General features: G+C 42.9%; 1 protein-coding gene across 1 annotated transcript in view; it reads right to left on the bottom strand.

The window, feature by feature from the left end:
* stard13b (StAR-related lipid transfer (START) domain containing 13b) overlaps positions 1-13,323 on the bottom strand; it is a 56,842-nt gene that overhangs the window by 32,717 nt on the left and 10,802 nt on the right. Inside the window, exon 5 of the mRNA XM_041941460.1 lies at positions 10,185-10,218. Coding sequence (XP_041797394.1) covers positions 10,185-10,218 — 34 coding nt within the window. The remainder of the gene's footprint in view (positions 1-10,184; positions 10,219-13,323) is intronic.

The following is a 13,323-nucleotide window of genomic DNA, read 5'->3' as shown; positions in this document are numbered from 1 at the left end:
ATATCAGCTGCATTTATTTCTTGTTCACCAGCTGGGATTACTGTTATAACAGGTTTAATGCCATTATAAACACACAGTCTTAACACAGAGCGAGTGGCTGAAGACTGACAGTTTCTTAAATGAACGAATCTCTGCTGACCTCAGTTTGCCCTCTAGCTGAGCTAACATTAGTTCATTTCAATAAGGAGATAGACCCCATTTGCCACTGAGCAGGATGAGTGATTTACAGATTATTACAAGGTCACAGAGTGAGATATCTGAGCGCCAAACGAGTGCGTAGCTGAAGGGAGAATATTAATGAAGGGTTCAGTTTTTCATTAGTTCGTTCTGAAACTGAAATGATGTGCAGTCAGGAGGAATAAACCAAAAAACTGCTCTGATGCTGCCGGATCTGACATCTACATATATGAGGTTAAGACAAACATCGAAGACTGTACCTCGCTATGAGGCAAAACATCTAAACTTTCTGCTCATTCACGGTAACTAAATAATTCTCAGAGTGTGACAGCTTTTCATCTGCATGGATCGAGCTGAATTTGTCACCGATATTTTAAGGTCACAGGAATGAAAAATATGTGAGAAAACATAAATACTCTTTTGGTTCAGGGAGGAATCTGTGCACCAGTGATCAGCATGTTGCTATTTTCAGTCCCACTTGATCAGACCTCAGGCTTAAATGCAGCTTGGAGGACAGAACACACACACACACACATGTCCAAAGAACCTGTTTCATTTTAGCCTGTGACTGTTCAGGAAGGGTCAGGGTTAGGCCGAGTCAAGCACCTTGTTTTACACCGGTCACGTGAACCAGGAAGCTTTTAAAGAGAAAGGCTGGAAGTTAAAGCAAAAATTCCGGCAATTTCACACAAAACATGCCACAAATTCATCCTTAATTCAAGATAACACCCTTTGCTTCCAACAAAAGTGAAGCGACTTTCAAAACAGATTTGAGGGACTTTTTTTCTAATAACGAATCCTGAAACATCTTCTGTCCGTCATCTCACTAATCCTTTGGTTGTTATGGGCTGACATGGGTTGAAAACACCATGATGAATGAGTGTGCTAGTTGTCAAAGTGGTAAACAAGGTGTCAGTCTCCAGGCCCGGTGACTGACACGGCAGGAATGGACAGACAGACAATACCGTCCCTGTCAGCCCCTGATGGTAAAAGCGATGGAAGAAGAGCAGCACCGAGGTTCTGACCTCTCGATGTGAATCACTGAGGTAAACACAGCCCACCGCTGCGCCTCCCCTCTCGTACTCTAAAAAAACGTTGTACAATAAAGATGAGCATTATCGCTGCGAGTATCATTGTGGCCAGACGATGACTTGGCCTCTGGAGTGGTCCTTGGCAGTGGAAGTAATAGCAGATGCAAGGAGAGGAAACATCAATCATCCTGAGAATGTTTTCCCTCCACTGACTCACCCACTTGTTTGTTTTGGCCGGGCGGCTTTTAGAAGGCGCTCGTTTTCCCGTTTTCCCTGAAAAACTGGCACGTTCTCTGGGCTAGTTTTTGTCCTCCATCCCCCTCCCCCTCTTTCATAAACACACACAGATAAACACACACATATTTATTTGCACACAAATTCCAGAGTTCGTGTGCGTGCTGTGTCCGTGTCTGGTGACTGATGTGGAATGCTGCCCCTTTGCTGCAGTGGGAAAATCCCAGATGTGAGGAAACCGATTTCTCCTCCGCGATTGGGTCATGCTGTTGGCCAGGAGGTCTAACACCAGGCCCCCTTGAATAGTCTGGGAGACTGCTCTTCCCAGCCTAATGGAAACAAGGCTCGGGGAGTGGGGAGATCTCCCCTCCACCTCCATCCCACCCCCTGAGGGCTCGTCCCAGGCATGTGCTATAAATTTCCTGACCATATATTCCCAAGTCGAGTTCATTTTTCCAGAGGAGCCACACATGTGGTGTATATCTGCGTTTAGATTATGGGGTTGGGGAAGGAGGAGCTGACTTTGGTCCTCATCCATTAAAGTGGCCACTAATTCTGTTTTTTTAGAGGACCCTCTGTCGTAACGTCATAACTTCTTCCTTTTGTGGAGATGAAACATGATCAATTATGTAAAATCTGTTTTCAAAATAGAAAATGAAAGACTTTCATGATTCACCAACTTTGTTTGTTACATAACTTGACTGTTGGTATGAAGCTACAACACTTTATTTCAATATTGTGAAACTTGTGCAGAAGCGAGAGCTCGCAGGGGTCAAAGTTTGTATAAAGAGGCCTGAAGAATGTAAAACTGGCACGACAAGCGTACGTGGCTATTGTTTCATTGAATGACAAAGCATGTAATGCTGTCAGGTCTGAATCTGTTAAGGCTCCATTGGCCACAAAAAATGCATGGGAAAACATTTACACCACTGTGCAGCACCTGGTTTCTATTAAAGCAACGAGGATCTAATCACAGAGGTACATTTCTCTCTCAATCACTCTTTTCTCCCAGAGGTGGCAGATGTAAAATAAGCTCATGTTTTATTGAATTTTAAGTAATTTTCAAGCTGATTTTAAGTCTCTTTTTGTCCAGCGGGGGCTAATTTCCATCACCTTTCTGATAATATGAAATACACATTAGGGGAGTTTTGCTCCAAGGCAGCTTCACAGCAATCACCTCTAAATACAGCTGACAGGATAACTCTTCATACATTGCATCTGATGATGGACTGTAGCATGACATTAGCCTCCATGAAACAAAGTCAAACAGGAAGTTGGTGTTTATATTTCAAGATGTCTCAAGAGAGAGGAGAAAGAAAGGAGAAGATTAAAAATGAAACCTGCAGTCTTGTAGTTTTTGAAATTTAAAATCAATGCAGCTTTGCCTTGAAAGGTCTCAAGCTGCTGCACACGATTCTCAAACAGAGCAACACAAAACATTTCTGCTTAATGGAAACCAATCAACATCTGTGCAAACACTCAGACCACATGTTCATAAAGCTGAGTTATGTTAGCAACACAGAGGAAAATGACTTTTGAACTACGAGATGAAAACAAATAGTTTTTATGCTTCCACACCAATAAAAGAGCTGAATTTATACTTTCAGCTGCACGTTAATGATCTGTTTTATTAATGATGCATGCGTGGACTGTGTAATCAGCTTGTCCAGCAATTCTGCTCAACTCATCAGCCGTGATAAGCTGGAAGTACAGTGCAGGTATTGTTTTCAAACTGAGACACAAACAGGTCCTGCTGGGCCCTTAACTTTTAAAGCCGGTGAGCCAGAGAGCAGAGAGGATGCAGGAAGTCTGCTCTGCCTCTGCCTGCTATTGCTCTTTGATTACTGAGCCAAATTGTTTAATCAGGTCTGAAACCACAAGAAAGCCGCAGTGCTACACTGCCCCGGGACAGAGCCTCTTTTAACAGAGCCCTGTGTTTTTTTTTTTGTTATCTGGGTACAGGTGGGAGCACACAGCTATGTAAATCTCCTGTAGCATGGTTACCCACGGCCTTGCTTCTGTGCAGAAGGACACAGCGTTCGCCGTGAGCTGTGCCGCGTGTTAGGCCAACCCGAGGATGGGGAGGCGAGGGCCGCGGGCCCAGCAGAGGCGCAGACTTTTTGCCTCCCTGCAACATCTGGAATCTGTGCGGTTTATGTGGGAAATCTGGGAGGCCGGTGACAGAGCCAATGTGGTTATTGTATCTAAACCGACCCTGCGGAAATGTTCTTGGCTTGGATGCTGAGTGTGTGTGTGTGTGTTTGCGTGCGTGCGTGTATGCAGGACCACTGAGGAAAGTGAAGCACCAGACCTGATGAAGCTTTGGATGAGAAAGGCGTTATTGTCTGGATTTGTTTCCAGCGGAGTGGTGAGCATTCACAGGAAAAGTAAGCACACACACAACAGGAGATAACAGGACTCGAGCCTGTTGACTGTTTAGTCACTACATCCTGGTGCAGGGTCCTGAAGGAGTGTGGCCCTTCCTGGCTCATTACTTCCTAAATCTTGTTTCTGCCTTTCTTCTCAGTTGGCAGCTGAGTGCTGGACCAACCTGTTAGCTTTTGTGTTGTGCTACACACACACACACACACACACACACACTGAGTGCCTGTCCTCCTGCGACTGGCCTGCATCCTGACACGGCTGCCCACGTCTCTTTCCACTTACTTTACAAAACCCAGGCCGAAATTCCTCAAGACACACACAGCGCACACAGAAAAGACTCCCACCTTGGTCATTTTGAGGATGTTGTTCCCAACGGATTTACTGACTGTTTCTTTTCTAATTGGCAGCGTGGATATAATTGGGAATCAGAGCAATAAACCTGTTTCCTCTCACCGAAGAACATAAAACTGTCAGATGTTACAGTTTCTGCTCAAACACCTCTGTGAACACACACACCTCTGCACAAAATGACAGGATCAAAGAGGATATTTGGCAATAACGTATTCCAAAACATGATGGGAATCGTTGAACATGATGATCTCATTCAGCACAAGGGCCTTGAAGGCATTGTTAAATGATATTATGTGCTATTTTATGTAGCTACAATAATTGCAATGAAAATGGTGAAATTGCAATAAAAACGTTAAAAGATTTCAGAGGGGGTTAACCAAATAGTTTTTCTAATGTTTTCACAACCTTGACAAATTACTGTATATACAAGGAATAGTCCAGAAATACTACCAGGCTTTTTTTTCCCCCTTCTAGTTCCCTGTCAAACAGCCGGGCTGGCCTCTGCACTCAGGAAGCCACAAGTCATTTTCCATCTTTCCATGTGTGGAATTTTTCATGCTCTCGTCATGCCAGCAGCACCCTTTACAGTCTGAGCTGGATCTACAAATGACGACTTGCTTCTAAATTTAGCGCATGAGGTCACTGATTTGGCACCTGTTAGGCAACGGACAGACGGGGAGCGAAAATAACGGTACAATCTCATGAAAATTGATTTTCCTGCGGCATTTTAAAGCCCGCATATGCTTTGAATCAAGACGTTTCACAGTGTCCAGGTTTGTCTCTAAATAGTCACGGAGCAGATGAAGATGCTTGGCCATACTCAAACACTGATGTGGAAAAAATGTGCTACGTTGCCTTTTCCTCTCACTGCCGAAGCCACTTCTAAGACACCACATATATTCTTTGGGGCGACACAGAAGTGATGCAGATTCATTGATACGTCTCCTTTTTGACCAAGTTTAAAACGTCCTGTGTTGTGATGACTACGACGTCAGGGCTCTTGTTGTAGTTCTTTCACAAAAAGATAAGTGTCTCCTCTTCATCAGTACACTTGTGCTTCATAATAATGCTTCATATAACTTTTTTCCTGTTTGTCCAGAATTTTCCAGACCTGTTAATGTCTTATTTATGAATTTACACTGGATTAGACAAGGTCCACACAGAAATGTTTGGTATGGAAGAACATGACTATCCTTCACAGAGCCCTGAAGTCCAAACCCCATCCAGCATCTTTGGGATTAACTGTAGCACTGACCACGAGCCAGCCCTTATCGCTGAAAATCAAAGACCGACCTCACTTCACTTGTGGCTGAATGGGCGCAAATCCCAGCAGCCAGGTTCATAAATCTGGTGGAAAGTCTTCTCAGAAAAGTGGAGGCTGATGTGCGTAACTCTAGACAAATAGGAAAAATAGTCCAATTCTTCTAAAATGATCTACTCCTTTAAAAATCCCCGTGGCTTCCCCTTGGGAACTACAGTATGTGACTTTTAGCTAAGCTTGGATCTTTTCTGTCACAACAAAAAAGATTTCATAAGAATAACAAAACTGAGGTCAGAATCCAGTAGAGACAAGTTTATAACAACGGAGTTAATCATCCTGCTTACAGCTCAAAACTCCTTGAGTTACATATGATTTCAACATTCAGCCTGCCAGCCCGGTTCTCTTGTTGTACATGTTCTGATTACATCTAGGTGACCGACCATAGCTGTGAAGATCTTGTAATGTGTATATCATGGTCCCTAACAGGCCTCCAGAGAGTGAGAAGGAGAGAGCGTGCAGCTGTCTGAGGTCACAGTCAGCCTCCACCAGCAGGCAGTGACCCTGGGTGAGACTGAAGGCCCGAACAGCTGAGGAACACGCAGGAGTCAAAACCAGATCAGACAACCCTGCTGTCAGGCATTAGCAGCTATAGGTATTATATAATGCTACTGGTGCTACATCAATAGCTGGACAGATGATTTATATAGCAGTGTGTACTCACAGAGGATTCTTGTATTGGCCGGTCTCACACTGCGGAAGTCACAATTAAAAGGCTGGTAAATGATCGTAACTCTGTGATGATGTTTCACATAAATTAATAAATGCTTCAGAGCCGGATCAAAACACCCGAGGAAAAATCCTCAAGACGAGATGCCATTTGAGTTTCTGGAAGCATCAACAGCAGAAAGTGTGAACAGGGACGCCCACTGTGGATAAATACAACACATAGAAACGCAGCACTTACAGACACACTTCAACAGATGATTCAAGGAAAACTACGTCACAGCATTGTTGACACCATTCCACCAACCTCTGATATGCACAGCACGTGCGAATGCCAGAACACCCCACTATTACTGCTCATGTTACTGCTCAAAACAAAAATATTTATCTCACCAATATCATTTTATATAATTAGAAACATTTGCTGGCAAAGAGTACTAGATTTGCACATTTCTTGAGCTTTACACTGTGCAACGTTTACTTCATCTCACTTTCACAGTCTAGAGCACAAGCCAAAGAGATTTTCTCAGTCTGCGGCTTGATCAGACGACCCTGAAATCATAATCAATAAAAGCGGTAAAGGTTGCATTTTGGAATCCATCACCAGGTGAGATTTAACACAGACAATGAAGGAAAACTGGCCAGATTAAAATGCCCGACACATCCTTTTCCCCTCTTTCCTGCAGCTTTTCTCTGGGAGTCATTCACACCAACGTGTGAGGGACACAGAGCTTTACGTTCGTTTCCCTGCAAACAGAAAGAAGTCTCCAAGGGATTCACAAAGTTACCTCTTTGTTTGTTCTTATAATCAGTAGCACCAGATTTCCACATTGAGAGTAGATTAGCATATTCATTCAGGGGAGAGGATCTGTGTAAATGCACACAGTCTGTGTGTTGAAAGCTCAAAGTGGGAAGCCTCGCACTGACAGTTCTGCACCAGAAAGGCTTGTTTAAGCCTCACTTGTGTCATTTTACTGGCGTTAGGGAAGGTGGTGTTTATCATAACAAAGCACACAGCCATTTATTTATGCAAGTTAAAAGTCACTGAGTTCTGCATAACTGCTTCTCCTTGGACCTGTCAGTCTTTCTGTTTGTCTACTTTCTCCACTGCAATCTTTATTTGTCTGTTTAACACAAGTACATTTAATATATATATATATACATATATACACATATACATACACTATCCATTACAAAATCTTATGTCTGCCGACTAAATGCATGTTTTAGGCTGGACAGATAATTGCAGCTTCATCCTCCTTATCTGTGCTGCATCTCTGACAGAAACCTGGCTGGATGTGCAGCTCTCAGCTTGCAGTGTCACTGCAGATTCATTAATTCTATGATTAACGTCAGTTAAGGCAGCAGGGGTTTGGAGGATGAACATAGTTGCCTCCTCTCACCAGAGGAAGCCATTAATATCCACAGTGCAATTAAAGAGACTGTAGGGAATAGATTTCCATACAAATTACGCTGTGTGAGAGGGAATAAGGCCCATCATCTACTCAAGACTTGAGAAATGCTCTATAAACATTGAGTAATGCCTTCAGAAAATAAACATTTGAGAAGCATTAAGTTTTTTTTTTCTCTGAGCATATCCATATGCGGTTTTAGGATGGAGCTCAGGGTTTAGTTTTTTTGCCTCCGGAAAAACAAAACAACAAGTCAAGAGGGCTAAAAGGTCCAGTGCTTTGCTTTGTTTTCCTTAAATACATGTTGGTAGGAAATACGAAATCCACTGAACTATTTTTGAAATCTCTGCTCACTATCTCAATCCTGATCGGTGCAGTGCTTTTTATCAGTGTTGACGATGACAAACAAGGAGGCTATTGTTCAATACAATTCAAGTCTGCTAACAGCACTTCAGAGATGAGTGACATGCAAACGGATGAGATTAAGGAAAAATCCACTGGCAGCTCCTGCAGGCTGCTCCTTAAATGCTTGCTCACCTTTGTGACTGCATAACCAACATTCATAGAGCTCTGGCTAGAAGGATTCAAGCGCTATACAATGTGGGAAATGTTCTAGAAATGTTACATAACTTCATCACAATTATTTAATGAATATAAAACAATAAAGTGATCAAAACAAGGACATAATACATGAGGAATCAGTGCATGCAAACCTGTGCATGTTTGCAGTAGATGGATTAAAAACACATTGCAAAAACTTTCTTGAAGCTAAATTGGAAGCTTCTGTTTCTGGTTTCATGAGTATTTGATTTACTCATTACAGAAGTCATTTAATAGCTTGCTATTCTTGACCAGAATGTTCTGTTTACAGGCAGCTATTGATGAAAGTGGCAGACATATTGACCGTGTTGACCATGTGCATTTGAGAGCAATAAAAAGACGCTGCACATTTGTAGCACAAATACCAGCCGTTTTCTCATTGCTGCATTGCTATTTTGGATCTGGACCCAAAGAATGTGCTTTCCTCTCCTGCACAATGTCATTTTAATGAGGTGGACAGCGCTGTTCTGGTCCACACTGAGAGCCATCTGGCCACCTCGTATCCGTGTCATTAAAAAGGTCTCCTCAACCCAGCTGTAAAATACAAACAGGGAATATCGCACCTAATGTGTCTGACTCTCTGCCAGCTTTGTCCTTTTTACAGCATTATCATTTTACAAGTTGTTTAATCATTAGATTCCAACTGAAACCATGTGATTTCATTTGCTTGGTGACTAACCAGAGCTGACAGGGACACTGTCTCTGGGATGGTTTATTTCAGCCAAGATAACCACCTACAAGAGAAAGGCACAGCTTGCCATGAAAATCACATGTTGGAAAAATCTAATGATAAATGCATTTGAAGAGAACCTCAGAGCCGTGTTGACAAAATTGTTGATGTTATTCACGGTGGTCTCACACTCAGGTTTCATAGAGCTCCAGTTCAGAATGACCAGCGATCGGTCACAGCGCATATCTCATACGCACCAGCAGACCGCACATTCGTTAACTGCTGCATAAAAGTGACATGGAATTTTTCCAGACCATAATGTCCACTTGTGCGGTATCATCATGCACAACAGAGGTCATGTGAGAGTGCAACCTGAGCCTAAAATGGCATCTACCCAAATCCCGCAGCTGCCCCCCAAGGGCCACATCACACCGGGCCAAATATTTCCCCTCAGCAAAACAGCAACAATGATCTGGCACGCTGCCTAATTTTAACTGCATCCCGCCAAGTGACCAATATATAGAAGACTTTTAAAGCAAGAGGCATTGCTCTTGGACATTCTCGAGACAGCGGCTGGGTGGGAGCCTGCAGACACCTGTGGCTGTCAGTCTGATTAACATTGTCTGAGTCCTGAGCGATGCCACCATGCGAGCCAGGACACAGTGCAGGATCAGCTTGCGGGGAGATTTTCCTGATGTGCCAGACAGCAGTGCAGCGCTGATTCAACAGCAGTACAGTAGCCAGTGTGGAGCGAGACTGAACAGATTCCCTGAGTGATCTGATTCAGACACAGACTTCTGTCACAAACACAAAGAAATCTTAGACTCGGGATGAGTGAAAGAAAATTTCACAAGTGTTTAAATGCAGGATTTCAGCATAAAGGTTCCTTTTCTTGTTAGATTTCCAATTAAACTGTCCAGTGAACAGAAATGATGTGATATACAGGGAGATGAACCTGAAATCAGTACTACAGTACAGTAGGAAAGAGTTCTGAGGTCATAAAGTGGTTTCTGCTATGTTTATGAGTATTTATTGATGTTTTTTACATCCATTTAGTCACTACTGTTATCACATTTACTAATTTCTTTAACTGACTAACCTTTATGGGGTCACTGGATGCTACCCCAGCATGCACACCCAGAAAAACACCCTGCACAGGTCATCAGTCCATCACAGGCTCAAGATGGACAGAAAGACAAACACACATTAAAGAGTGTCCACTCTACCTGAAATGCATGTTTGTGAGAGGTTAAACCTATACAAAGTTAAAGGATTAGGGCCAGAGATCAAACCTGGCTTGTGAAAGTGTCGACTTCTGAGAGAGAGGAACCGTTTCTTACCTGCCCCTGCTGCAGTGGTCCTCTTATTGAACATCTACAAGACAAAGGAAACAGTAAAACATCAGTAACTGCAGCACAGTACATGTCTACATGTCCTGATTTCAGTTTTGAAAGGATGCTACTCGCCACTAGGTGGTGGACAGTGGAGACAACGGACAGGAGATGCGAGCAATGACCAAAAAAGACGTGATTTTAACTTTACTTGAATTAGCTTCACTCTGAAAGCTAAGACGAGCATTTCACATCGTTTGGCTGTCAAAACCATAAGAGACGCACACCCAGTTCCCTGAATTCAGGGACAGAGGATGTCTCCCTGCATTCTTCTATAGTGCAATCACTGCCGTAATGACAAAGTCAATAAAGAGTATTGAGAGTACCCCAATTATGCGTTGACAGTGCAGCGTCGACCAGTCAGGAAATGAAAAAAAGAAAGGAAGCACCAGGAGCTTTAAAGTTTCAGCTAAAGATGAAGAGAAATTTTATTGAGCCACGTACTGTTTCCCATGAACGCTGTTGCATTCTTCGTACTGGAAAAGTGTTGTTGAGAGGAAATGGAAAGAGGAGATGATATGTGTTACCTTGGAATAGGAGTATCCCTTAAAACACTGGGCGATACAGATCCACATACAGATGATAAAATGATGAGGACTCAAAGTGTCTTCCTGATCTGGACCAGTCAGGATTGCTTCCTCTCTCTTGCCAAACTCTCTCCTCCATTTCCCCTCTGTGCCCCACTGGTCTGATTTACACTCTTGTTTGCTTGCCCTGTTTCCACATTTCTCCCCTGGCAGAGACAAAAACTCCCAGCCTGCCTCTTTGCCATACTGTTGATTCTCGCTCGTGACAGTCAATTGGCAATCAGCCCGCATGTGCTGATTCAAACTTCTTTCAACATATCCGCAAAGGTTTTAATGTTAAGTTGGACTCGACACAAAAAGTCAGCCGTGTGCTGCATGTTTCATGAAGGCCACGGCCCCCTGATGTTGTCATGGCAGCAGAAACGCTCGCAGTGTATGGGAGCACTTGGCTGGATGAGCGACCTATATGGTTGCCACTTTGCTGTGACAACAAAAAAGACCTAACTGGCCGGATTAACCAGGACAGGTGGTTTTGTTTGGGCGCTATCTGTCTTCGTTACATGGTCTTTGACACTTTTAGGCCATAGTGCAAATGAGGTTGGAGGACAGCGGGCAACCTGGCAGTCCATTTTTTGATTTTACTCAAAAGGAGAGGAAGATTTAAAGCAAAGAGAGAGTCACGGCCAAGAAATTGCTGGCAAGGTTCTGCCTCGAACCACCAGGGGTGTCCATGTGGCTCCAGGGTTATCTACGGGCACAAAATCCGAACTCTCTGGCTCTTACACCACAAAGAAAACAAGAAAAGAGAAAAGCAGGTCATAAAAGTATGACCCATACATACATGCATGTGTTTTTACCTCTGTTTACACACAGAAGAGGAGAGTGGGGCCTCTGAAAGCTATGAGGTGCAGCCTCTGATGTATCGCTCATTATTGACTGTGAGAATTGGCACAGTCGGGAAGAATTCCATCACTTATCTGAACACAGTTCAAAGGCTGGGTTTGATGGACAGAAGCACGGAGGATCATTATCTCTGCACTCTCAAAGTCCTATACTATATGTGTTTTTGAAGAGGGGGAGATAGGACTGTCTTCTGTAAATGTGATGGACCTGAGAAGCTAATCTCAAAGGATGAGCTTTAGACCCAGTTTCAGAAATAAACGCCTGAAAATTAGCACTCCAAAAAACCAGATGCTGGGCCCCAGCGGAGATGTGCCGATTTGACAAGGCTTCAAAGCCTTGAACGCATCACTCTCTCTCTTTTTCAACAGCCAAGAGAAAGTATTTCATTCTGGCGTATCTCGAGCGCTGACCCACTTTGAACGCACGCCGCCCCAGTTCAGTCCAGTCGCAGTCAGATGGTGGACACATGTCAAACGTAGCAGGTCAGGAAAAGTGACATCCTCTACGCAGGAGCAGCACAGAGTCCCTTTCAGAGCTGTTGTCAGAGGGAAAACTTTCCTTTGCTTGCACCAACAAGGATGTTTATATGGAGCGACAGGTCTGTTTGGGTGAATGATAGCTGCTGTCCCAGCACAAATGACACCCGGGCTGAGAGTCAACAGGGCAGTTACAGGACCGGTCAGTCCGAATGACAGAGCAGCGTGTCCTCTGTTCTGCCCGTCTCTGTCAACACCAATTAAAAGTAGGAATCTTCAACCCAAATACGTCTCTATCCACCAATAACAGAGCAGAGCCTACAGCTGGCCTCAACCAGACTGTGCTGAACAGCAAGGTCAAGACAGAAATACAATTAGGGCTGCTACCAGCAGCTATTTTCATTATTGATTAATCCCTTTTTTTATTTTCTATTAGTTAGTTTAGTTAATTTTTTAGCCTGTAACATATTTCAGGGTTGTGTTTTCACATTATTTGTCTTCGTACAACAAACAGTTCAAAACTCAAAGATGTTTAATTTACAAAAAAAAGCTGACTCACATTTGAGAGGCCCTAAGCTGTGAACATTGGGCATTTGTGCTTGATAAATGACTCAATATAATTGTTTTGGATTAATTTCCCATCAGTTAACAATTTGATCAATCAACTAAAATGGTCAGCTGTAAATACAGAGTATAAAAAGGCCTTTTAAATAAATAATGTGAGACTGGTTTTGAAAATGACAAATACGCTTAATAAATCATTTATTAGAGCAAATCTTACATTAAATGAAAATACAGTCAAATCTTCTTCTGCAAGACTTTGAAGAGCTTTTTTTATTTCCACGGGAGTTGAGAAAAGTCGGACAGACAATTAAAGTTTACCCTCTGCTGCTTTGAAATGAACTTAAATATTGACAAACATGAGTTTGAGTCTGAATCTGAAAGCTGGAAATGAAAAATCAATACCAATCATATTTCATTAGCGTCCAACTATAGATGCAAATCAGTAGATTTTTTTGGACCTTTTAAATTGCATCACTAAAGAATTTGCATTTATTTTTCTAAAATGATCATAACTACAAATACTGGCTTGTTTACTCTTGTGTTTAGAAACATTATTGACATAAATCATCCTTTATGACCTCTGAACTTAGAGAGCTGAGCCTCATGTCAGTCTGTATT

The sequence above is a fragment of the Chelmon rostratus genome, chromosome 7 (genome assembly GCF_017976325.1).
Source record: "Chelmon rostratus isolate fCheRos1 chromosome 7, fCheRos1.pri, whole genome shotgun sequence".
In the NCBI taxonomy this organism is placed as follows: domain Eukaryota; kingdom Metazoa; phylum Chordata; class Actinopteri; order Chaetodontiformes; family Chaetodontidae; genus Chelmon; species Chelmon rostratus.
The sequence above is the reverse complement of the archived record's forward strand: the minus strand, read 5'-3'. Positions and strand labels throughout refer to the sequence as shown.